Source organism: Paramormyrops kingsleyae, chromosome 23, assembly GCF_048594095.1.
Source record: "Paramormyrops kingsleyae isolate MSU_618 chromosome 23, PKINGS_0.4, whole genome shotgun sequence".
Classification (NCBI taxonomy): domain Eukaryota; kingdom Metazoa; phylum Chordata; class Actinopteri; order Osteoglossiformes; family Mormyridae; genus Paramormyrops; species Paramormyrops kingsleyae.
The window spans coordinates 13,414,759-13,440,725 of record NC_132819.1 but is presented as its reverse complement, the minus strand read 5'-3'; the positions used below and the strand labels follow the sequence as shown (position 1 = coordinate 13,440,725).

General features: G+C 48.3%; 1 protein-coding gene across 1 annotated transcript in view; it reads left to right on the top strand.

The window, feature by feature from the left end:
• The first annotated feature begins 109 nt into the window (after positions 1-109).
• Positions 110-25,967, top strand: part of ctdp1 (CTD (carboxy-terminal domain, RNA polymerase II, polypeptide A) phosphatase, subunit 1) — a 72,412-nt gene continuing 46,554 nt past the window's right edge. Inside the window, exons 1-11 of the mRNA XM_023811775.2 lie at positions 110-988; positions 3,823-3,906; positions 4,044-4,137; positions 4,258-4,386; positions 5,197-5,347; positions 7,919-8,009; positions 8,712-8,875; positions 9,973-10,956; positions 13,979-14,120; positions 14,292-14,522; positions 17,532-17,685. Of these exons, the coding sequence (XP_023667543.1) occupies positions 681-988; positions 3,823-3,906; positions 4,044-4,137; positions 4,258-4,386; positions 5,197-5,347; positions 7,919-8,009; positions 8,712-8,875; positions 9,973-10,956; positions 13,979-14,120; positions 14,292-14,522; positions 17,532-17,685 (2,532 nt within the window). The 5' untranslated portion in view covers positions 110-680. The remainder of the gene's footprint in view (positions 989-3,822; positions 3,907-4,043; positions 4,138-4,257; positions 4,387-5,196; positions 5,348-7,918; positions 8,010-8,711; positions 8,876-9,972; positions 10,957-13,978; positions 14,121-14,291; positions 14,523-17,531; positions 17,686-25,967) is intronic.

Genomic DNA, 25,967 nt, shown 5'->3' with positions numbered 1-25,967 from the left:
TTTGAAAATGTAATTAGGGTAAACACAGGGAAAATATGCTTTCTGACTGACACCCCGGGGTCACCTGCCGCTGCGTAGTATATGATGGAGACATTACATCACATTGCATCATAATCACCTGCTGCACCTTTGAGGAAACTCACGTCGGACCTGACAGTGAACTTCTGCAATAAAAAAAACTAATTTGATATACTGTGGTTACGGTTAATTGCACTGGCCAGACTAGATGGCTTTGCGAGGAAAGAATGCTTTTTGGGTAATGGAGTAGCATGCACCTCGAATGCTGTGGGCGTCAGCTACAAGCTTTGTCCGATGCACTACCCCCCTACTAAGGCCGTTTCCACCCCAAAACACCCAGTGACGTTTGTGTAAATACAGCATCATGCACCCCTGGTGACCTGCCCACCGCTGGCAGCGCCTCCCGGAAGCCGTGCAGCTGCGCTGTCTCTGCGGTCTTGTGTTTCCTGTTTACGGGCGGGAAGAGCGAACGATAGCTCAGCGCGGATCGCATCACAGTGCTGGGCTTTCTCCTTCCGCGGACTGCACGCTGCTGCTGTCTGCTGAATTTCCAGTAACGGTGCCGCTGATCTGCTTTTGCTCCTGAGGGATTTTGATACATTTCAGTAGGTGCTGAAGTTTTTTTTTTTCGCCGCCACAAGGGATCTGGGCTGCGAGAGCAGATGGAGGACCATGCGGACTCTGGTGGTGGCGGTGCCGCTGCCTTGGCGGGGCCCTCGGTCGTGGTGACCGAGGTCCGCTGCCCGGCTGCCAGCCGCCCCCTGCGCCTGCTGGAGTGGAAGGTGAAGCCCGGATCGCTAGTTAACGTGGACTCCGTGCTGGCGCTCTGTGCCCCCGTGCCCCCGGAGCGGGAGGACGGCCCAGAGGAACGCCAGCGGCCGATCAGGCCATCGGAGAAGAAGGTGAAGTCAGACCGCGCCGGGGTGGTGCGGGAGCTGTGCTGCCAGCTTGGACAGCTCATTCCCCCGGGGTGAGTAGCACCGGGACCGGGCCACTTCCGTGGGTCCTCCGGTTTCTGATTCGTGGGACTTTATATGCTAACGGTGTTTGGCTAATTAGCTTTAGCCTGCTGTTGTGGCGTTAATAATAATACATGTGCGTGTCCACCCCTATTATTAACGCCCTGATGCGCATTCTTTGCAAAAAAAATGTCCAAAGATATGCAAAGCACGTTTTTAGTTTCAGTAAGCGTGTGATCGGTTGTTGACATGCAGGATAGGCTCAGCATGGTTGGTCTGCTTAATGTTGCCGGTAGTGAAAGTTTGACATGCGGTAATGTGACTTTCCTTTTCCGAACTGATGCTTTTTTGAGGACAGCAGTCGCCCAGACAAGGACAGCTGATAAGAGCTGGAAAAATGCTTTTTATGAGTTTTTGATGTAGCTGATACTGTTGTTACTTCTAAAGTAAGCATGTGCAAGTAACCAGGTGAGTTTATGCTTGATGGTTTTTATCTGGTATTGGTTTAGTATTATCATATATATTAATAATATATCCCACCTACGAATTATAATAGCCTAACCGTTTAAGTTGAGCTGTTGATCTAAGATGTGCTGTTTGTTCTCATAAGATTTATTTTGGAGCGGTTTAGATGAAGCACAGCGTACTGTTTGTGGACAACAGATCTGCTGTTAGAGCACATGCTAGTGATTTTTGGTATGATGTTTAGGGTCAGTACCTTTCTGTAACTTTCATTTCTGAAAGAGAAACTGTGCTGTTTGGGGTGTCTCTATTGGTAATATTTATGTTTGCTAAAACACAAACTGTTTCACAAGCGATGCTCAAAGTGACTTGTGTGACAGCATCTTTTTGGGATATTGTTCTGAAAAAGCAGGAATTTGAGGGAAAGGGAGCTAAATCCTGCCCTTTGGTAACAGACTGGACCCTTATGAGGGTTGTGACTCCTGGTAAAATGATAGACGTTTGTTAAAGATAAACCATTTGAAATAGTAGCTAAAATTAAAAAGTCTGATTATATGAATTATTGAGATCTGTTTTTACACCACACTTTAAAATAGAAAATTGGGAAAAATCCTCTGACAAGGGATGAGCACCCATGTGAGGGGGTACTGTAGGGGCGGGCTGAACGATGGCTCAGTGAGGGGCTCTGTACTCCCAGACCCCCAGTGTTTGAATCCGATTCCTTCTGTGTGTGTAGTTGGCGTCTGCTTACTGTATCTATTTAACTGTTTCTCTACACATTTCTTTGTACAAGCACTGTCTTGTACATCCTGGGATAGGCTAAGTAGTGATTAAAATGGACTTGTGTGGAATATAGGAGGAAAGTGCAATGTTTCCTTGATATTTATCCAAATATGTACACATGCTTGCATGTTTGTGATTTGATGTTTGTATGTGATCAGGTATTTACACTCTAGGTTTTCATTTGGTCGTAATATAATTCATAAAATTATGTGGGGTGTGTTATATGCATTTTCTTGTGTTGGACACACTTTTAGGTGTGTGGGTGGTCATCTTTCTTTCAGTCTCGGCTGTAGATATATATTCCAAACATAACTGTTCTGCCACACTGTAGCTAAAGGCTTAAGACCAGTTCTCCAGAAGAGGATGTGGCATCCATTGTTGGGATGTGGCATTCGATACAGGGACCAGTAAGGTGATGGGTTTTACAGTGCCGTACATATGCGGCATATGTTTAATGCAAATGAACTGGCTACATGGAATCATAATCCTGACATTGTTTTAATAATAATTTAACACTCCCGGGCAGAGTTGAATGCCCCCCCCCCCACCCCCGCCCGCACTGCCACTGCCACCTACGCCCCCTCCTCTCTGTGATTAAAAAGCATCCTTGCTGCATTGCATGCCTGTTGCACCTTGACTTTTAGCAAGAAGGAATGAAAAATTTTGAATGACACTCAACAGGTTACCGGAGTATGTCGGTAATTCAGTAACTGAGAGACTCTGGGTATTTTTAAATGGATTTTATTTTTGTTAAATACTAGGTTTGTTAAAAACTAAGTAAAATAGGTGTCAGGGTGTTACCCTTTAAATATGCCGAGTGTTTTTTTTTTCCTCCTTCTCTAAATGCCATCATTCAGTGACAAATCGCTGCAGCAGGTTTCATGTGAAAGAGCAGGGCGTTTATAATGAAGTTTCAGGACGTGCAAGTGTCTCTTTTAAAGTAGAGACGGCGGCTCTGGGTGTAAAGCAGCAGCAGGCAGAGAACGACCACGCCCACCTAGACTGGCAGTGTTGTCCAGACCATTTTTATTAAATTGCCCCTTAATTAAAAAAAAAAAAAAAGAAAAGCAAATATGTTTTTGTCCAAAGGCATGATTAATGTGTTCTGTGTGATAAGTAAGTTTTTGCATTGGCAATAAAACGTGTTTTCATTGCCAATGGTAAATATTGTGTAAAAGAGGTTATTAAATGGGACAAGATTAAATGCATCCATCTGTTTTTCTGCTATGTTCAATGTAATCATAAAATAGGAGGGAAGTAGCTGATTCGTGTGGTATTTAAGACTTTCCCAAACCCACTGTCGAGGGGGATGGGCCATTTAAATCCTGATTCTACGAATGAAAATGGTTTTGTGGTATTAAGGAGTTATTAAAGAAAATTGCATTTTCCATTGATTTTTCATCTTTGCTTTTTAAGATTGCCTAGCAATACAGCTCACTAACAGCAGATGGCAGCATCTGTGTGTTTATAATTCAAACAGTCTGAAAATGCTTTTCTGTGTGAGAACAGTGATCATTTCAAACTTTGCTGTTCGTGCAGATGTATTCTGGTTGAGAGGTGAGACTTTGGGCTTGATGTGTAAAGCTGTGTTCTGTGCCAGGAGCGTGTTGGCCAGGATAGAAGAGTGCAGCCACCCCATCGTGATGAAAGGCCTGTGTGCTGAGTGTGGCCAGGATCTTACGCAGTGAGTGCAGCACGTGCATGCACAAACACACGTGCACAAACACACGTGCACAGATGTATTGCGTTTCAATTAATTGGTAGAGGTAACAGCATTTTGCATGGATTCCAACTGGGATTCATTTTTATTTCCCCTTCCAGGCTGCAGAACAAGAATGGCAAGCCGCAAGTCCCCATCTCCACAGCTACCGTCTCCATGGTGCACAGTGTCCCAGAGCTGATGGTCAGCTCAGAGGTGAGATCTCTGATGCAACGTCTGGTAACCCTTGTACTCTGCGCTGCGGTCTGCAGAACTGTTCCCTGATTGGTTTGCTACGGCCGTGCTCTCGCCCCCCCCCCCCCCCCCCCCCGATAGCAAGCGGAGCAGCTGGGCCGGGAGGACCAGCAGCGGTTGCACAGGAACCGGAAACTGGTGCTCATGGTGGACCTGGACCAGACACTCATCCACACCACGGAGCAGCACTACCAGCGCATGTCCAGCAAGGTGAAATGAGGCCCTGGGGGGGTGCGGTCTCCACCGTGGCACGGTATCTGCCAGAAAGCGGCGATTTTGGTTAAGGGTTATACTATGAGGTGCCCGTTTCCTGTGAAAGTGAATTTGGTGTCATTTTAAGGTGTTAAAGTGATGGTACACAGGGCAACTTTTTGAGCAATGTTGCTGGGCAATTGCCAGCCAGGTGAGTGAAAGGGCAACTGTTCTGGATCTGGATGATTCTGAGACATTTGAAGTTTTTCCAGATAGAAATTTGTTGCCCGGTATCAGTGGAAAAGTGCCCAAATATCATTGCACACATTTTATGATTACATTGAACATAGCAGAAAAACAGATGGATGCATTTAATCAGCAGCACTGCTCCAGGACTTCCCCTCTGTATCATCACTCTAATGAAGCCTTTTGTGGTGACCATTTTGTTGTAATAATAGATACTTTATTGATCCCCGTGGGGAAATTCTCTTTAAACCTCCTCGCCCTTGCCCTATGTAGGTGAGGGCAAGATGGCCACAAATCGCAGCCACCCATAGCAGCACCCAGGGAGCTGGGGTTTAAGGGCCTTGCGCTGAGGCCGGGCTCGAACCGGCGACCTTCTGATGACAGGCACAAAGGCTTAGTCCTCTGAGCCACATGCTAGTTAGAATATAGACTGTAAGACTTTAAACTGCTGACTGTTCCCTGTGTTGGTGAGGCCATGGCGCGGTTGCCGTCGATGGTACTCCCGGCAACAGGACCCCCCGCACGTTTAATGGTGGAGGCTGTTTGGGCGGAGCTGTAAAGAAGGCGACCCTCTCCCCCCAGGGCGTCCTGCACTTCCAGCTGGGCCGTGGCGAGCCCATGCTCCACACGCGGCTTCGGCCCCACTGCCGTGAATTCCTGGAGAAGATCGCCAGGCTGTACGAGCTGCACGTCTTCACCTTCGGCAGCCGGCTCTATGCGCACACCATCGCAGGTAGGCGGCCGGGCCGAAGGGGGCGGCTCTCTGGGGCTGATATGGCCGCCTGTCTCTTCGGTCATTGTTAACCCTGCCCGCTGTCTAGCGGCAGTCTGTTCAGAGTCAGAGGCCGTCACGGTGGCATGGTAGGCTTGAATGTCATCCCTGCTCACTGAATGTGTAGTTTACATGCTCTCTCCGTGTCCTGAGGGATTCCTCTCACAGTCCGAAGACATGCTGTGTCGGAATTGCCCATAGCGATTTTGTGTGTGTGTGTGTGTGTGTGTGTGTGTGTGTGTGTGTGTGTGCGTGTGCGCGTGCGCGTGCGCGTGCGCGTGCGCGTGCGCGTGTGCGTGTGTGTGTGTGTGTGTGTGTGAGCATTCCTGCCCCCTGCACTACCTGGGTTAGGCCCGAAGCTCACCGTGACCCTCTGCTGGCGAAGCAGTGGAAGATGGATTCCTAATATGTTACATGTTTCTTGTCAAAAGGAAGCTGCTATAACTTTTTTGTAACTTCCAAATAGTAAACTGACCTGACAGTTACTGAACCGGGAATGTTTTGCTGATTAAGCATTTTGGTAGACGGGAGGATATCGAAACATGTCAGTGGTGAAATTTCTTGTTTCGTAATTTTGACCTTAAATGAGCTGCGTTGTGCTGATGAGCTGCCTAGTGTATTATTTCACAGCAAGGATGAATTGGAACATTCTATAGTCTGGACACTATGCTGTTCATGTGCTTACTGAGAACCCCCTCCTTATTACAGTAGTGTCTTTGAATGAATGGGTTCTGTTTGTAATGTTTGTCTTTGCGTCACTGCAGGGGAAGAACACAGAGGAACTAATCATGTATTAATGCTGTTTAAATTATGGCAAAATATAAGGGAAGTTCTAATGAGAAAACCCAGCTGGTGATGATAAATGATTCCCGTGACTCGGGTGCTGATATCTGTAGGGGGGATTCTGATGAGCTTAGCCTGGACACTGTTGTTTATATTCTTCCCTCACTGATGAATTTGTTGCTGGGACTCATCCGAGTGATGTAAAATGGGGAAAGATGTTATTATGACTTGAACTGGAATTTTTTTAAGTGCAGGCAGTCACCAGATTACGAACAAGATCGGTTCCCTATGTCTGTCTTTAAGTCGAATTTTTAGGTAATTCGGAAATATAATGCAGTACGTAATAATAATAGTTTTGGAGTAATAATAATAGTTATAGAGTAATAATAGTAGTCACTACGTACGGTAATGTTCTGTACCTCGGGCCGACAAACTACTGAAGCCATGCAATTGATCCATACTTGTTAGATAGATTAGGTATTGGCCATATGTGACTGATCCATGTCCGATACCTATTTAGTTTTCAGCAGTCTGTAAAGAGGTTTCTCCTATTTCTTGTTAAATTGATTTGTTCAATTAATCGTACGTCTGCACTTTCCCATTATAGATGTTTTTTGCAGCATTCAAGCTGAACGCTAATGTTGCCACTCAGCAGGTGTGAGCGTAGTGACTTCCGGGGCATTTTAAGCTTTCGCCAGTTGCGTATACTTTTTTGGAAGATATTCAAATTGACGCTTAAAACAAGATGTACAAACAAGGAGGAAGTGTTTATGTATGTTTCTAGTAGCCTAATTAAACATTAATATATAAAGTGTATATATACATCTATTTTGTTAAAATATTTCAAAAGAGCTCTTGTATCTGTATCAGCAGTTCGGAATCAGATGGGAACTGAAAAAATGTGGATCGGCCCATTCCTAGTTTTTATTTTTTTTATATACAGGCATTATGGTTATGTTCGTGAGTGCAAGTTGTCGCTAACTTGGACATTCTTAATCTGGGGACTGCCTATAGTAAAATTATTTTATGTCATTACTTTATTACTAACTTGTAGCGGTATGTGATCATTTACTTTGACTACCACTAGATGGCAGCATTGCACTCATTTTTGCATGCTTTCCATTGGATCAGAGGGTAGGCAGTGTGCCAGTGGTTAGGCGCTTATATGCACAACAATAACAAATGTCTCTGTTGTACAAAATTCAGGTAGGAAATCTATTGGATTGTTTATTTCAAGCGATTTTTCATGAAGATTCCGAGCCTCACTTAATTAAGCTCTTGTGCTGAGATTTCGGTACCTGATTTATCCCATTCTGATTTGTATGTATCGTGCATTACAGAGCATTCATTACAAAGCACCATAGCTGAAATGTGTTATTTAGAGCCCCATCTAAGAGGTGACAGGTGCTTTTTTTTTGAGCCGGGCTGAGGCTGGCCCTCTGTTCTGCTGCAGATGAACATTGCGGAATGACTCTGAGAGTGATAAACACACTTGCGAGAGTCTCGAGTTTGATAAATTCTCTGAAAGCGAATTTCGACCAAGTAAGGGAGTCGATAAGTGTGCTGCCAGATAAACCATGGGGAAGGTTGGTTTGGGGAAAAAGCCCCCCCCCCCCCCCCCCCATGAACAAATGGCTCACGTGAGAGATGTGGCTGCTGTGCTTGCTGATTTATCCCTTTTAAGGATGGCTCCCGTCTCCCTGAACCAGCCTCTTATCAGCCCTGAAAGCCTCCTTCTGTTTCCTGCAGGCTTTTTGGATCCTGAAAAGAAGCTTTTTTCCCACCGGATTCTTTCGAGGGACGAGTGCATCGACCCCTTCTCGAAGACGGGGAACCTCAGGTGCCCCCCCCCCCCACCTTGCCACTGTTTTGCCCCTCATGAGTAATTCTCCTGGCTGTCCCCCATTCTTACTTAGGTTTTGAGCAGGGATGCACATAACTGGTACGCAGGTACACATTTGGCGTATAAAGTGATATATGTGGCAATTTCTTGCCGTAACAGCGCAAATGCACTTAAAATATGTATAAAAAATATATTTTTAAAATATTTACGCTGTTATGGAAAGATATTGGCATTCATTTTAACCTTTATATTGCAAATATATACTGCATCTCTGGTTATGAGGTTTTGGTCCTTATTGAGTGTTTTTACCTGCACTACAGTGTAGTCGCCCATTTGGCCTCGACCAAAGCCTTTATTTTGCTCAGAATGTTGATGCAGTCAGACAATTTTCCCCCATATTGACCGATAGCACATACTCTATCCCTAGATCAGGGGTGGGCAATCTTATCCGCAAAGGGCCGGTGTGTATGCAGGTTTTCGCTGCAACTCCCTAATTAGATTACTAATTAGAGGACTGATTGGCTGAAGAGTCCTCACACCTGGGTTTGAACAGCTGACCTAAAGGTTATCCCAAAAACCTACACACACACTGGCCCTTTGCGGGTAAGATTGCCCACCCCTGCCCTAGATGCTAGTATTTGTTATACTGTTTTGAAATAAAAACAGATTACAGATTGGTTTTTGCTTGTTTTTAAACAGGAATCTGTTTCCCTGCGGAGACTCCATGGTCTGTATCATTGACGACCGCGAGGATGTGTGGAAGTTTGCGCCCAACCTCATTACGGTGAAGAAGTACACTTATTTCCAAGGGACAGGTGACATAAACGCTCCTCCCGGCTCCAGGGAAGCTCAACTGAAAAAAGGTAGGGGAACTCCTCCGCGCGTCTCCGTTTGCCGCATCACGTGATCAGGAGGGCCGCTACGTTCTGTATCGGGAAATGGAGGATCGGATGGGGTTTAGGATCGGCTGGTGGGAGAGTGTGCACCGGGGCTTTTAGCAGTACCTAGCATGGCAGGGATTTACAGGATGTTCTTGATGGCTGGGAGGGAGCAACACTGCGGACTGTCTGCGGGCCCACGAGGACTGGGTTAAGAAACACTGCCTTAAAGGTTCCAAAAATGTTGACCCGCTGCATGAGGGGATGTTCTCGTAGGAGGGCCGAGATCATGGTGGATTCTGACGCGGTACTTTAGAGCAGTGCTCTTCTTGGGTAGGAGATAATCTCTTATGCTGTAGAGTGAGCTCTGTGTAAGTGTGGAGTACCATGCTCGCGTCATGCTCGCGTCATACTCGCACCCTACTCGCATGATACACAAGTCTGTGGGAAGCCACTGTCGCCTTAATGGGTCATGTCGCTTTCTGGGACAGTCTGGTGATACTCGACCCGCTCTTCCCCTGCATGCGCAGTGTCATCACCGCCGGGGGGTTGGGGTGGGCGAGAAGGGGCTGGGCCGTAAGCGGATGGCGGTATAACGAGCTGACAGCCCCCGGCTGCCGGTGCCTCACAGGAAACGGTGTGAACCACCTCGGTGCGCTTAGTCAGGGCAGGGGGGCGTGAGCCGGCCTGCTGTTATTGCGGTTTTTATAGAAAGTGGGCCTTTCCTTCTGCGGGGGTATTTTTAGGGAGGCGTTTCTGTCAGCCAGTGCGGCCCATTCTGGGGGGGGGACGCCAGCCGCGCAGAGGTTAAGGATGCAGGCAGATCTGTGGTTTGTAGACATTACTTTATTGATTTAGCCTGTAGATTGACATGCCTGCAAGTAGCCTCAGCTACTCTCTGCATCTCAGATCATATTGTAAAAATCAGATCCTGGATCAGTTCTGTGTAGAGGCTGTATTTGAGCTCAGAAATTAAAGTTTTCCTGTCAAAAGGGTTGAAAATCTCACATTAAGTGTCCAACTTGCCCAAGCTGGTCACATGACCTGGGGTTCCACAAGCTGATCGTGTCGTCTTCTCACAGCCAATCACGTTGGCAAGCCGACGGAGGGCGCCGAGCTCACGCCACTGGCCAATAAGGAGGAGAAGAGCAATGGCGTCCGGAAACGGTGCCGAGAGCGGCCTACTGGACGGGGCCCGGCCGAGCCGGAGGACCGGGCTGCTGGGGATAATGCTTCCGGGTCTCAGGAAATCGTCGGCGAGCGGACTCCTGTTGCCGAGGAGGGGGCAGGGCCTGTGGCGGGCGCCTCAGAAGGAGGTGACACCGCAGACGCGACGGAGCCGGCCGACAGCGCGGGGGTGACGCCGGCCATCCCTGCCAGGGGCAAGGGTGTCACAGAAAGGACTAGCAACGATTTGGACTTCGATCTCTCCAGCGATAGTGAGAGCGAGCCGGGCCTAAGGAACCCATCGCACTCGGGGAGCGAGGACGAGGGGGTGCAGGGCAGGGAGAAGGACCCCAGTGCTGGAGGGGTGAACCTGGCCGTTGGGGACTTTGGGCAGGGGGATGCCGGGCTGTCGCTGGTCCCTCCTCAGCAGGAGGGTCTCCAGGATCTGGACAATGGCTGCCCCGACAGGAAGGAGGCAGAAACGGAGTCCCAGAACAGCGAGCAGTCCGGCGTGACCGTCGGCGAGGAGCAGGAGGAGGACCAGAGCGCCGAGGAAGATGACGAGACGGAGGAGCCCGACCTGGACCAGGACGACCACTTGATCTACCTGGAGGAGGTCCTGACCCGCATCCACAGCGAGTACTACGCCCGCTACGAGGCCTTCCTGAAGCAGGGGAGCGAGGAGATGCCTGACATCCGCAAGATCGTCCCCGAGCTCAAGAGCAAGTCCTTGGCTGGGACGGCCATCGCATTCAGCGGCCTCTACCCGACCAACTACCCCATGGAGCGAACACGCGAGTGCTACCACGCCAAGGCACTGGGGGCCCGAATCCATAAGAACCTGCTCCTGAACCCCAAAGATGTGAACCAGACGACACATCTCATCGCAGCCCGAGCCGGTGAGTCCCCTCGTGAATGCGGAATGCACTGGATAATCCTGCCTCGTACCCATTCGTGCTCCGTCCTTCCGAATCGATATCTGTATCATCCTGCCAGTCAGGTATTGGTTCTCTCTCTTGTCTTTTTGGTGATTTCAGCCATTTCTTATCATTCTCATGCTTGGTCCATGGTCAATTTATGCAGTGTATGAGCTATAACATAATTAAAAACGCATGAGACAAACTATCTTTAAATAAAATACAGCATTTGACTGTCTGCACCACACCGGTGTGTGCAAGCTGTTCATCTTGGTTTCCTCCGATTTATTATTTAGTTTCCTTTTGAAGTCCAGAATTATGCAGCTAAGTCAGTTGTACTCTGCCATGTGATTGGTTGACTTCATACCCGGGGCGTCCTCTGCCTTGTGCGCACAGTGGTTCCCAGGATTTGCTCACTGGAGCCCTCTGCTGGCGCAGAAGGATCGGTTTGCACCAGAATCTCTCTCCCAGATGATAGGACCTGTCAGTTGCACAGTTGTAATTTTATTCTGGGGTTGATCTGAAGTTCACATCATCCACGTTTTGTTGAAGTGCCAGTGGATTGTCATTCTGGGAAGCTGTCTGTCAGGTTATGTAAGCGGGTGATGTGGGTAACGATGTCGTAACGAGGCGGCGAATCAGGTGGGCTCATCAGCCCCCTGTTTAGCGATAAGACCCTGTAAATGGCATTATGCTGTAAACAGCGGAGGATGTGCAGAGATGCACAGGTGACAGATGAGTCCTGTGGGTCTCCTTCCATCATTCTGGGGGGGGTCACCGGTTTCAAAGCTTCTTTACAAGTTGTGAAATTCCCAAGCTGTCTGGAAAAGAGAACTGATGCCCTTGTTACAGCTGATTGTTCTTAATGTCTGTCTGATTGCCATTTATTTCGTAATACTTATACATTGTACATGCAGTTATAAATCCTAGGTCGTCTGTTTCATAATTGTTCTACATTAGTTATTTATAACCATAAATTTATGATTCCAGCATACAGCTCTTTCAAGTTACCATTGTTACGAATGCATATATAATATTTAAAACCAATGAAGATTTGTAAATCTGTTTCATGTGGAAACATGTTTTATGCAGAGTTTTGCTCTTCGTAGCATTTTTGATCCAGCTCAGTTATGATGATGATGATGATGATGATGATGATGATGATGATGCCAAGCCAAGTGGAGTCCATGGCGAATGAGAACCTATTAGTTTAATATTTTGCTTGTTTTTATTCAAATTTTTTTTTTTAGGTTTGGCTCATTAGGCATTTGTTACAGTGTTTATTAGGGAGCTGCCATAAGCGTGCTGGTGGGATAACGACTACAAATCGTCCCAGTAGAGGGCACCAGTCACATCAGTGCTGAGTGCTTTGCGCTCTCCGGAAGTGTGGTTCTGGGGGGAGGGGCTGGAGTGTGTGGTTCAGCGGGTAAGACGACTGTGCCTGTGATTCAAAGGTTGCTGGTTCAAATCCCATGGTCGGCGGACTGATTTCACCATTAAGCTTTTAAGCAAGGCTCTTAACCACTAGTTACTCCTGGGACTGGCTGACCTTCAAATGTACCTGTTTGGATGAAAATGCCTGCTGAGTAACTAAAAACGTAAATGCACATCTTCAGAACGGCCCTTCGTTAAGGCCTTTCTTGAATGCCAAATGCTTTCATTCTGAGCTCAGGTTGGTCTAGATTCCGATTGGCTGGAGGCAGTTTCCCATGGCTGCGGGAGTGAGGGTGCTTCTCAGGGCTGGCGTGGGAGGCACCTATAAAGGCCTCCTGACAGTGAAATCCAATTAGCTTAACGTGAGGCATGATTGGCTGGAGGGGTCATCTTCCGGTAAAGGGGTCCAGGCTGAAAGCTCTCCTTTCGTGTTCCTTCATGGAGGGTGGAAACACTTTATCAGGGCTGTGATGGAAGCTATACATTTGCGATGCTAGCTTTGGAGCAATCTGGAAAGGTTTCCAGTTTGATCGTTGTTGCCGAATATGTTTGTCTGAGTGGGTCATTTCTGAAGATGAATTGACAGGCTTAGCTGAGGTATGTAAACACAAGGGGGCGCCATTTGTAAACAGCACTAGATAGTCTGCATGGTGTCCTCCAAGCCGGCTGGGCGTTTGTGTATATATTGATGCAGGGCTACACTTGTGACGTCTATAGCTCCCAGTTGAGCCTTCGTGGTGATGTTATCCAGATTGCTGGTTAACCGTGGTTTCATCTCCTTGACGTCCTGACCTTTATAGTCACAGACGGTCCCAAGAATCCAAATAAGATATCGCTTGCAAGTGTCAGGGCCCTGGGCTGTGGCGGACAAAAGTAATGTTTATGTCCTTCATGCCCTTTTCGACATGCCCTGGCAAAGAGCGAGTGTGTGTGTGTGTGTGTGTGTGTGTGTGTGTGTGTGTGTGTGTGTGTGTGGGTTTGCATAGATCACATTTGAGGACCAAATTGTTCCCAAAGTGTAGTAAAACCTGAAATATCCCTACTTTTGGGGACATATTTTGAGGTCCCCATTTGGATAACCCAGTGGTTCCCAAACTGGGGGGCGCAGAGGTATTGTGGAGGGGCACACTGATGGAATAGCCTCAGGGGCAAAATAATCTCTTCACGGACTGGACGATTAAACAAATAAAGCAGTGCAACATTACAGTAACTAACAATAAATAAACCACTAACTTACTTGTACTGTTAGAGCATTTATGTAATTTATTTAAACTTTATTTTACCAGGTAAATTAACTGAAAACCAGTTCTGACTGCTTTACGTGATATTCGGGAGAAATAGCAGATAACGCATCGGAACTTCCGTCATACCAACGTCACGTTCTTCAGCCAATAAGGGCAAAGTCTGTGGCTGAGGCACCACTGAGGCGCTGACCCGTGTGCAGCTGCACCAGCATTCTGTCAGCCCTGAGGTCACGTGACGTCACGCTGCTGGCCTTTGTGCTGTGTGTCTGACTGTTTTTGCCTGACCGCCCACCCCCCCCCCCCCACCCCCGCCACGTACCCCGCAGGCACGGAGAAGGTGCGCCAGGCCCAGGGGTGTCGGCATCTGTACGTGGTGAACCCCGACTGGCTGTGGGCCTGCCTGGAGCGCTGGGAGCGGGTAGAGGAGCAGCTCTTCCCACTGAAGGACGACTACACCAGGGCGCAGAGGTGAGAGGGCGCCCCCTAGCTGCGAAAACAGCTGGAAAAGAGCAAACACGTGGACCGCCTGTGGGTCCCTGATGTTCGGGTTGGGAAACACTGCACTAGACATTCACCGTGCTTTTACTGGACACATCATTATTAATGCTTACTATTGTAATATGGCCTTTCGGTGCTCAGGAGCAACAGCCCGGCCCCCTTTCCTGACGTCCAGGGCAGGTTCTACTCAGCCTCGCTCCAGTCAGCGCCGCCCCAGCCCAAGCCGGCGCCGGCCCCAGAGCTGCGGACGTACGACCCCGTGACGGGGAAGCTCATCCGGAGGGGCCTGCAGGCGTCACGGCCGCTCTCCTTCCAGAATACCTCTGCAGCCCCCCTGCCGCTGCCCCTGCACGTGGCACAGTCCTCCTTCAGGTACAGCATAATTGTGGGGGACCATTAAGGGGGGGCCATTGGGGCTGTGGTCCTCTTTTAGATGCATTGTAGCCTTGGGGGCCCCTTAGGGTGGTGCGTTGAAGTTGTGGTCCTCCTTCTGATACAGTGTACCAGTGTACCCATGGGGATGCATTAGGGGGGGCCCCTTAGGGCTGCAGTCCTCTTTCAGGTACAGCATAGCTGCAAGGTCCTTTAGGGCGGCGTCCTGGGGCTACAGTCCTCCTTCAGGTATGGCATAGCCATGGGGGTCCGTTATGGCCCTGGTCCTCATTTGCATACACCATAGTCACAGGATGCCAAAGCAGGGTCCCTTGGGGTCACGGTCCTTCTTCGAGTATGACATAGTCGCAGGGTCCCTTGGGGTCACGGTCCTTCTTCGAGTAAGACATAGTCGCAGGGTCCCTTGGGGTCACGCTCCTTCTTCGAGTAAGACATAGTCGCAGGGTCCCTTGGGGTCACGCTCCTTCTTCGAGTAAGACATAGTCGCAGGGTCCCTTGGGGTCACGGTCCTTCTTCGAATAAGACATAGTCACAGGGGTCCCTTAGGAACATTCCTAAGAGCCATGGTCCTCTTTCTAATTCTTCTAGGTCAGTATGTCTTGACCTGAATCATTTAGGCCCATCCATATCTCCTCCTACAACAGGAGAATCCTCGCGTTCCCGCGCTCTCTGCAGTTTCACGTCACCCTTTAAGCATCACTGCTGCACTGGGTCTCTCTCCAGGGCTATGGACTGTGTCAATAGTGATGTAAGAACCCTTCTCAGTACTGACTCTGCCAGTGACACAGACCTGCTTATTTAGTGCCCTGGCCTGGAAATGCTGTATGCAGCATTATATATATATTTTTTTTAAATTCCTGCCTAATTTGGTTTTTGAATTAGGCTTTATATCATCCTGACGTTAGTCACTGCTTGTAAATATTAATGTCTGGTGCTGGAACAAGCACCGTGACTGATTTAGCATCATGGGCCTCAGCTGTTGGCGATTTTCATCAGATCTCCAGCTGCTTTCCGGCGCAAGAAAAACGCCGATTATGTGGCGAATGCAGAAAGCGTGGAAGAGTGAGTATGTGGTGTAAAACGTGGTGCTGTGTCAGCAGGGGCGACGGGCCGAGGTGCTGGGAGAGTGTCAGGGAAACGGGGCTTGTCGCCGTTCTCACAGAATCCCTCGTGTGAAAGATATTCATTACTTTACACTCTGGTGTAGGGTGTGTTAAAACCACACCACCTTACTGGACGACTTTACTGGCTCCCCAGTGTTAGGAGTGAATGTCTGAGTTACTGAGGAACACATTTTGGTTACATTGATGGGGTCCAGTGGGGTCCAGACCTCTTATCCCTCGATCGGTGGGTGGCCCTGTTTTAGGTGAACGCCAGCCTTCACCTGCAGGACAAGCACGGTTACCGTGGTTTTCCTCTGGCTGGGCAATAGCCCTTTTGGTTTACCGTGCATCGTCGACAGGGGGCGATACTGAGGTGCCTCATGCTTCTCAGAAACTAGACAAATAGCGGGTTCCTGTAACCAGTACAGGATCATGAATCCTTGTTAAAAGGAAAAAAAAATCCAGAGTGATCTGGGGCTTCTTGTTCCCTTTTTATTGGGATGGTGCGTATTAAACACTTTTCAACGGCATGGGAGCGAAATGTTCTCAAGCCGTCTGTTTGAACTCTGCGAATAACGGCATGGTTAGTTTACGCTTTGGGCTAAATGTTGGCTTAATAAACACCTTTGAATTTTGAAGTGTAATGCGCCGCTTTGGGCCTGGTCCTGCGTGCTTCCGCCAGCGAGGGCGAATTTCCAGTCACGACGACCTGAGGGAAAGTCAGAGCAGCTTTGGTTCACCCTTTACTGTAATACCCCGCTGCCGGGCCGGGGACACTCATTTTGGCAGTATACTGGTAGTATTTGGCAATAGTATGTTAGTATTATAGTATTATGACACCTGTGTTGTAATGTTCTTGGGAAGCAGTACTGGAAAATCAAAGGAACTTATTTAGTAACAAAGCGTAATGGTAATGGGGCATGGAAAATGAGCATGACCACACATTAAGATGCTTACACACTGTACCGAATGGCTGGGACCTTAATGAGGCCTGTGGGTGCGGAATACGTGGGGGTTCCTGCCCAACCCTGAGGGGTGCGTGTCATTGGGACTGGCTAGGCGGACAGCCCGAGGTCTAATGTCCGGAAAGGCCCCCCATAAAGTGCGGCCAGCTGGGAATCCTCTCCTTGTATAACAGACTCCGTTTAAGGGTGCGACAGTTTCCTTTTGTTCTACAATCAGGTTATCACTGCACAGGGAGAGTTCATCAGCGAAATAAGGCAAATGGAGTCTTATCGACCCTATCAGCGCACATAAATACTGACCGAAATCCTGCGCTGACTCCAGCTCTGTAGCGGCTCTGCATCCATTTTAAAGGTATTATGGGTAAAAAGCCTATTCAGTGCTGTCCCTGCTTCCAATTCCCAGCATGCTGTGCATTACATCAGTCAAAGCCATGGCTGCTTATGTGAGGGTTAGTGGAAACTTTCTGTGAGAGGGTCTCCGTTTCCTCATTGCCCACCATGAGCGATCCGACTGTTCCTTTCATTTACGATGGGTCACATCCTTTCAGAGTTGGTAACTCCCTCCCGCGGGACACAGTCACCTGTGCAAAGTGCCCTGCATGATTAAACACCCCCGCGCTGTCATGTGTGTCCTTGATTTCGCCATCGTTTCCCGGTGGAAAGCTATTTCAGTTGCTATGGTTACCAGAGAGGTCCTGTGTGGTCCCCACTCCCCTGCCTGTGTGGGGCCTTTTTCTATAAACCCCTAGTTGAACATTTAGTGTCTGGAGGAGATGAAGTGCGACCAGCGGGAGCTGAGTGTGGAGAGTCTGGGACACAGCCTGTTCTGCCCCATGCTCTATCTCAGGCCCGGCGGGGGGGGGTGGCTGGTGACTGCCCATGTTCGTAACGTGTTTGCGTATGTCTGTGGTGCCGTGCAGGCCAGCGCATCCCCCCGCCCAGCAGGACAGGGCCCCCCCAGGCCAGGACGACGAGCAGCCGGGGCCGTCGCGAAGGAAGAGGGAGCCCAGCATGTCGGAGACGATGCCTCTGTACACGCTCTGCAAGGAGGACCTGGAGAGTATGGACAAGGAGGTATGGACACTAGCCAGACGCTTCTAAAACCAGCCATATATACAGAGTGGAAACAGGGTAATAGGAAAAGGGAGAACGCTAGAGAACTACAGAGGAGAAGAACAAGAAAAACCTCTGGGGGTCCAAGACTGACTGCTCAGCCACCCTTGAGCATGCTAACATTGCATTAGTCTTTTTTATTAATAGCTTGTAGTTGGAGTTAGTTATTTTATTAATAGCTTGAGGGCTGCACCCACGATGTCATGCTTCCGTGGGACGGAATCAGCCCTAAACCAGTTCAAACAGTACACCATCCAGACATAGACGTATTGATGGATGAACACGGTCTATCCATGCTGGCGTACTATATGTCCTCAAATAGTGGCTGGAGCCTTTATTTACCTAAGCTGCAGAAATAGCAGGCCTTTATTTAGAGGCAGGCCTTTATTTAGAAGCAGGCTTGTATTAGAGGCAGGCCTTTATTTAGAGGCAGAATTGTATTAGAGGCAGGCCTTTATTTAGAGGCAGAATTGTATTAGAGGCAGGACTTTATTTAGAGGCAGGTCTTTATTTCCAATTCCCTCTGTTACTGCATTAAGCTCATAATACAAACATACCGAGTACAATTATTGGAAATATTCTCTTAAAATGTATAATGGTAGATTACAGTATTACAAGGCCATTAGTACCAGTATTACCTTGTGGAAGTGTGATCATAAAAGTTAACGTTTCATCAATGCCATGTAAATCATACATACGATCAATGTAACCAGTGTGTACTATGACCAGTCATATACCAGAGTTTACCGTAAATACACCCAACTAAATAACTCCTGAGTTACTCAAAATATTAACATTAATAGACATTCCCTTTTTTTACAGCACAGTCAAATATCTAATAAAGATCAGATTTAGTTTCAAGCAAAATCTGAACTAGAAAACTAGGATGCTGCATGATAGTTGCCTGTCATATAATAAGAATATTTCTGTATTTATTAACTGGCATTTCATCAAGCACTGAAACTGACTGAATACAACTTAGATACACATTTCTATCTGAACTCTGGATGTTTTTTCAGTTTCTTCCAAAACATATTTTTGAATACCATTCATAAATGTGCAGACTTTTTTAGGGTATGTTTTATTTATGCTGTTTCTTTATAAATCCCAAAATCTTCATAAAACTGTGCTTGCTTGTTTTTCCTGTCTATTTTCCTCGTACATAGTTGCAGTGCATTACGTGTTGAGGTGTGTTTAAGCAAGACTAAATTTAATAGGTCATCAGTCGAGATTCTCCTATCTAATGTCAAGGTGATGTTGAGCTCTCAAATGTGATAATTAACACGGCAGACTGTTAAAAGTCTTTCAGCAGGTTGTACTTCTTATCCACCCCCTCCCCCCTCATAGAGGTTTTTCTCCAAAACACAGGAAAGTGAAGTTCTGTTTGTCTGGCTCCATAATGAAGAGGCTGGCCCCCTCCTTTCATGTCAGCTAGGGGGTCGTTCTGCTGATGAAAGCCTTGCCGCTGCTATGGCCGCGACCCTCTCTCCTCGGCCGGTGGCGGCGTCCCCGCCGGCGGGCTGTGGGGTCTGCGCCCATTATGGCCGCTAATGGAAGCTGAGTGCCGCCGCCGGCTTTGACTGCGGCGCGCCTAGGAGGGCCTTGGGTCCCGCCTGCGGTTCCTCAGAACCTTTTCTCCCACAGAAGTGGGTTTTTCTGCATAAGAAAGAGATGTAATCCGGTTATCTGGGTGCTGGACTGAGATGTACCACAGGGGTTTCAGCATTTCTCTGACGGTCTGGCTGCCTTCGAGTTTCAGATGTTAGCTGGCCAGGGATTGTTGGCGTATGGAGGTGCTGCTTCAAATCTTATGAGCGTTTGCTGCAGTTCTATTGCAGTACTGCCTGTTCATGCAGTTTTTCGGTAGGGCTATAAGACAACGGATGTTGCGAGAAGTATTTTCCTCCCACAAGAGTGAATCTGGGGGAGACTGGTTCTCATTGGGTGGGCTGCTCATCTGTCTTAACCCAGAATCCTAATGAGCGCTTCAGGGAGCCGAACCTGGAGCCTCCCCCCCCCCCCCCCCTTGACGATTAAGCACTGTCGTAAAGCTTAGTGAGGAGACCAATTAAAAATCGGTACAATACCTTGACATCTTTTCACAGTTGGTGTTTTTGTTGTTGTTGTCTTCCCTCCACGTCCTTCCCCTGCCCCACCAATTAGCCGCGTTTCTAGATAACTAAACCATGCCACTCTCCAAACAGCTCAAACACGAACTCACTTGAAGGATCACGCCGAATCGTGATTGGAGAAAACTCAAGCCACCTGACAGTCAATTCAGACGTCAGAGGTCATGGTATGCAACTCTTTGTGAGGCAAGGACAAAATGACTGTACCTCCCTTAGGGTTGTCGGTCACCCCCCCCACCGAGAGTCTGGTCTTTTGCGGTAGATCCTTACTTGCAGTAATTACTCCTTCATGCTTCAGGTCATGAGTCTTGTGTGGCACGGCCGCTCTTCTCGCATTTTCCGTGACCTCCCGCCAATTCCTGCCCGTTCGGCACGGGGGAGGCTCCCTTTGTTATGACTAATATCGTGAAATTCATACATTCTGAACAAGGCTGATCCCTGTTCAGTTCTGTCCACCGTGATTCTGAGGCACGTCACACAATAAAATGATTAGCAAATTCGTCATGACGCCAGTCTTCCTGTGCCCCGGATGAGGTTTACTGTGCCGCTCCGCTGATATTAATTAAACGTTGGGTCTGGGTGCAGCCGTGGGTTTCGCGAGGCTGGGGGGGCAGCTTTCCGTTTTGGGACTTACAAAGGAGGCCTGGGTGCTGGAATCTAAGAGGCAGTTATATTTCCCTTTGCTTGTTCATGGTATTTTCTCTAAAAGTTGTGTTATTCATGCTAATGAAAGTGGGGTTGAATGAGCTGATCCTTTTCTGTATTTATTTTTTTATTTACTGTTGTTTGAGGGTCTGTTACTGTTTAAGGGCCACTACAGAATCAGAAATACAAGAATCCGATAGTGTCAGTTAGTACCCGCTCTACACTGGTGTGTGTATTTTAAAACCTAATATTTTGATCTTATGGGGACATTTTTTCGGTCCCAGCAATAGGTAACTCAGTTTAATAAAAATATATAAACGCAATCAAAATACTAAGAACGCAAGTCCTGTATTTTGTTTGGTTACTCATGGTTAAGGTCAGGGCCGGGTAGCAGTTACAGTTGTCTTTGCTGGGATTAGGGTCTTTTTCATATAAATGAATGGAGTGTCCCCACAATAACAGGAATATGGGAGCTGTGTGTGTGTGTGTGTTTGGATGCAGACTGTTGCTGTCGGTTCATTCGCTTCCTGATCCCCTTGGTGTCGTATGACGCTACACGCGACAGATTCATCCCCTTGCTGTTCCTGGGGCACCTTGGCCGCTGCCCGCATGGGACAGTATCGGCTCTCCACCACTGGTGGGGGCTAATTCCCGCCAGTGAGGTGTGACGGCGCCCGCATTATAAGTCTGGGGTATCAGTGGGGGCCCCGTTTGTGGTTAGCGGCCCCTTGCAGAGACGGCGAGGGGTTGATGTAACTGGCTGAAGTCTGCGTGCTGCCCTGTGGGTGTCGCTGTAGTGCAGCAGGAGGAGATGGGGAGCCCAGCTGCATGACCTTCCCACTGGACCGCAGGCCAATTTGCACGTTTGGTGGCGGCTCGTCCGCAGACCGATGATGTGACCCAGCAGGGTCTCTCGCTCCGTGACGCACCTTTTCTTTCCCGATGGTTCCTTTCACAGGGCTGCTGCTGGTGTGAGAACATTCCACAGAGATACTTCTGGCCCCGATCGAGGCTCTCATTCATGCCCTAGAGCTCAGGTTCCTTTGTTATTTTAGGCAGAATTATTGTTGCCCTAATAGATTAAACCGTATCCTGTTGATTCAAAAATTCCCACCGAGTCATCAATCCATCTGTCTATCAACCTACCAGTCTATCCATCCATCTATCTTACAAAGCCACTTAAATAGGACCAGTTCATGGCATAGGCAGATCTCACTTGGTATACAAATGTTTCCGTCAATATTGATGAACTGTGAATTGATGAAATGTAAATACTCTGTTAAACTCTGGCTCTCAAAACAGGACAGCCGTAAGTTGTGTAAATGTGACATTTTAGCCACAAATTAAATATTAAACCATTCTGAAGCTCAAATACCAACCAATTCACTCTTTAGAGTTGGGATCCTCATATTTACTTAATTCTGTGTATCTTGCTTGCATTCTAGTGAAGGGCATTGTGGTTTATTTTGAATGAACGGCTCTTCTGTACCCCGTGTGAATATTTTTATTTCCATGCGCCGTGGGGAAATGTTCCTTTAATCCAGGGGGATCTTTTCTCGGCCTCCTCCTGGAAACCGGTTCTTGGCTTCTGACGTCAGGAATAGCACAGACGTACCACGTAACGCCTTAAAGGAACACGCACACGTGAAAATAATTGGTGATGCCCCCTAAGAGGACCTAACTGAGGACGCCCATGCGGTACAGCTGATCGCATTTAGCGTGTTGATTGTGTGAGGCGCTAAAATTGCTTCCTGTTTCTGTCTTTATCCGAATTTATGCCCATGGTGTGAAAAGCCGAATTCTTAGTGTCAGAAAACCTTGCGGGGGGGGGTGGGGTGGGGTGGGGGGGGGGGTTGATGGCAGTCACGCTCTAGGGGCGGTGGCAGACACGCCGCGGGAATTCGCCATCTGAAATGTCAGCGCCTCTCTCCCGTAGCGACACCCCATTGGCGGCACTCTGAAGTTGCCCCTAATTGGCCTGGATGGTTGATTTTCATGGCGGACAGCCACTGTCCCGGTTAAATGTCACAGGTGGCCTCGCTGCCCCGCGCCGTGACTGCCACAGAACTCCGTGCGGTTCCGAGGCCCGGTATATTTTGCTGGTACCCATGCATACGTGCTGCCCTGACCCCCTCGTCTCAGAGAGGTTGCGTGTAGCTATTAGCCTGTTCGTGACTTGAGAGGAAGAGAGGAAGTACCATTGTACCATTGCCCCCATGCCCCGAACCCGCCTCTCCGTAATCATTATCGCCTCCCGGTGGCAGGAAGCTCAGCAGCCCAATCCGCGTTCACTCTTCTCCTCTCCGCTGGACCTTTATTATTTTTTCCATCTTGGTAAAACAAGGTGCCAGGGGCTGTGAATTCTGCACCGTACCTAATAACGGCGCGGCAGGGTGATTTGTGCCAGTGAGGGACCTTATTTATCTATTTAATCTCACCTTGGGGCAAGTGTGACTTAATCTGCCCCATCGGCCCGCTGTGAATGTACAGAAATAGCTTTCTTATAAAGCCTTATGAGACTGGATGAAAGCTATACAGAAATAACTATTATAAACCTTTATGGGACTGGGTATACACCCGGATTTTCTATATTTTTTTGTGGTCTATGTAGGCTTTGTTTGTGTGGCCAAGAATGGAAGTAGATTTAAATTTAATGTGGCTAATGAGACGTGTGTTAATGTCAGGATAGTGTGTTTGATAGGTGCCGTCTCTCTAAGGCCAGCCATGTCTCATGCTGTCATGACTGACATTGTTCTATAGGTGTGTTTATGTCTGAAGAATTTATGAAGAGAATAGCTTCGTTTTTAAGTCTGTCATCTCATTGGTCAAACCGTGTTGAAGTTTTGCTGAAATTGCTCCATTTTGTGTAACTAATGTCAGTGCCTGATAATGTGGCCTGGCCGGGGAGGGGTCCGTTCACCCTCTCCCACCATCATAAAGTTCACACTGCTTTTCATTTTCGCTCTCAAGCGCACAGAAATTGCTCTTAATAGTTTCACGATCCGTTTAGAAATGACTCAAATCACTGGAGCGATTATCCTCTTGATTGAGCTATGCTTGGACTCCCTTAGTCTCGCTGCTGACCAGGAGGGGGAAGTTTTCCTGCCCGCCATTGTTCAGACTGTCCAGCCTCAGCCGTCAGTCCGCCATTAACCAGCGCCGTCAATTCTGGCATATAGTTAGCAATGGTAATTAGTGTTGTTGCGGAGGATTGTACTTTTTTTTTTCTTTTTGATGGACATTTTTACCTGATTAGCTTGTGGGTTACCTCGAGCGGGCAGTTTTAAAAAGAGAGACCTCCTTCAGTCACCCCTTAATTCCCAGGGTTCGATGGGAGAGCCAAATGTGTGTATCACAACATTCTGTGTTGCCCCGGGGAGGGGGGTGGAGGCTAGGCCGTGTCCCCCCCCCCCCCTTTTAGGATCGACTGTATGCTTTATGCCCATAAGCAGTGAGTCTGCCGCAGTTTCGGTGCCTCTGTGTTTTACATGATACCAGTTCTTGTATTAAGGTCCTAGCAGTCGTGAGCCGCTCAGTTGAGCTGGGCTGTTAATAAATTACTTCAGCCATGTGGAGGCGGGGCGGGGGGGGGGGGGTGGTTTCAGATGGCTCCCTTCACAGTACAAATACACATCGCTTTGGATTTCCTCCTTGCTGAAGTTCACCTCCAGATAGTTTCTGCCTGTCTGGTCCCCCACCAGGCAATTAATTGAGAGAGCAAAAAACGAGTCCGCGGTCCAATTAAAACGGTCCCTGAGCACGCAGTGGGGCCACCCGCTGTGAACGCCTGCAGAAATCTCTATGGGGGGTGGGGGGCTTTCAGCGTGGGATTAGAGTGCGTTATCGGAACGTACCTCGTCGGCAAATGGCCAGGGAAAGGAGCGGCTGTCCGTCTCTGGCATGCCACACTGTCTCAAGTGGGTGAATGATGAGACCCGCTAGACCTGCCCCCCTCCGGAGAAAGGGGAAAGTTTTCTCTAAGGGGATCAGAGGGGGGTGCTGGCTCAGATCCGGAGACCCCTAGAGGATTCATCAAACATTCTGCTGCGTAAATGGATGGTAAGTGCAAAACGGGGCACACAATAGGCTGGTGAAGGTGTCAGCCAATCACACAAACGCAGTGCGTGATGGCCAGCGGAGCCATGGAATGCCATTCATCTTCAGCTTTTGTTGAAGCAGCAGGACTCGGACCTGGTCTCCCTCTGTAACTGTAATTTGGGGAGACCCTTGTCCCTGCAGGGGACACTTGATGTCTCTGTTTCAGTAGCGCCGCATCAGGGGGCTGGGCTCTGCCTGGCGTGATTATTTACAGACTCACGGAGGTTAAGGTCCTGAACCGCGGTCGCATTGTAGAAAGCGAGTTGCTGAATCTAAAATGTTGATCATATTTTGGGATCCTGGGTTTTTTGCTGGCAGGTCTGTGGTACCAGGCTGCTTAAGAACGTCGGCCCTGTTTGGGAGAGTAAAATGTTAATCCGTCTGTCCATCCATCCATCTGTTAGTCCATCTATCCTTCCATCTCTCTGCTTCCAACTCATTTGTTTTACATTAAATGTTAAAATAAACATGCTTTTGCCTTGATTTATTTTCCATGTACTTTCTTCAACTTTAATAACAGCAAAATAGCTTAACACTGTGTCTAATTTGATTCTGAAAAGTGCCCTTTCAGCGAGTGCTGGAAATTGGATGTTCTTTTGTGTTACACAAGCAGGCCGGCGCTATAATTGAACGGAGGCCCTGAATTCCATTAAAAGCTGTCGGTGTTCAGTCGGGCGAGAAGCCGTTTCATCTTCAGTAGCATTGACAGGCACAGAGCTCCCATCGGCCTCTTTGCATGACGGCTGCCATTATTCTCAGCCCCAGGAGACAGTTGCGCAGTTTTGTGCCTCTCAGGACAGTGCCTGACTCTGACTCCGTCTGAATATGACTGTGACTCCGTCTGAATATGAATCTGACTCCGTCTGAATATGACTGTGACTCTGTCTGAATATGAGTCTGAGTCTGACTCGGAGGTACCAATCATAGGGACACTGGTCACTGAGGTGAGACCTGTTTATCTTCAGTAGCATTGACAGGCACAGAGCTCCCATCGGCCTCTTTGCATGACGGCTGCCATTATTCTCAGCCCCAGGAGACAGTTGCGCGGTTTTGTGCCTCTCAGGACAGTGCCTCCATCTGAATATGACTGTGACTCCGTCTGAATATGAATCTGACTCAGTCTGAATATGAGTCTGACTCAGTCTGAATATGAGTCTGAATATGAATCTGAATATGAATCTGACTCAGTCTGAATATGAGTCTGACTCAGTCTGAATATGAGTCTGACTCAGTCTGAATATGAGTCTGACTCAGTCTGAATATGAGTCTGAGTCTGACTCGGAGGTACCAATCATAGGGACACTGGTCACTGAGGTGAGACCTGTTTAAAGTAGCCATTTGGTGCACAGCGGTTGAGCAGCATGGTGCTGA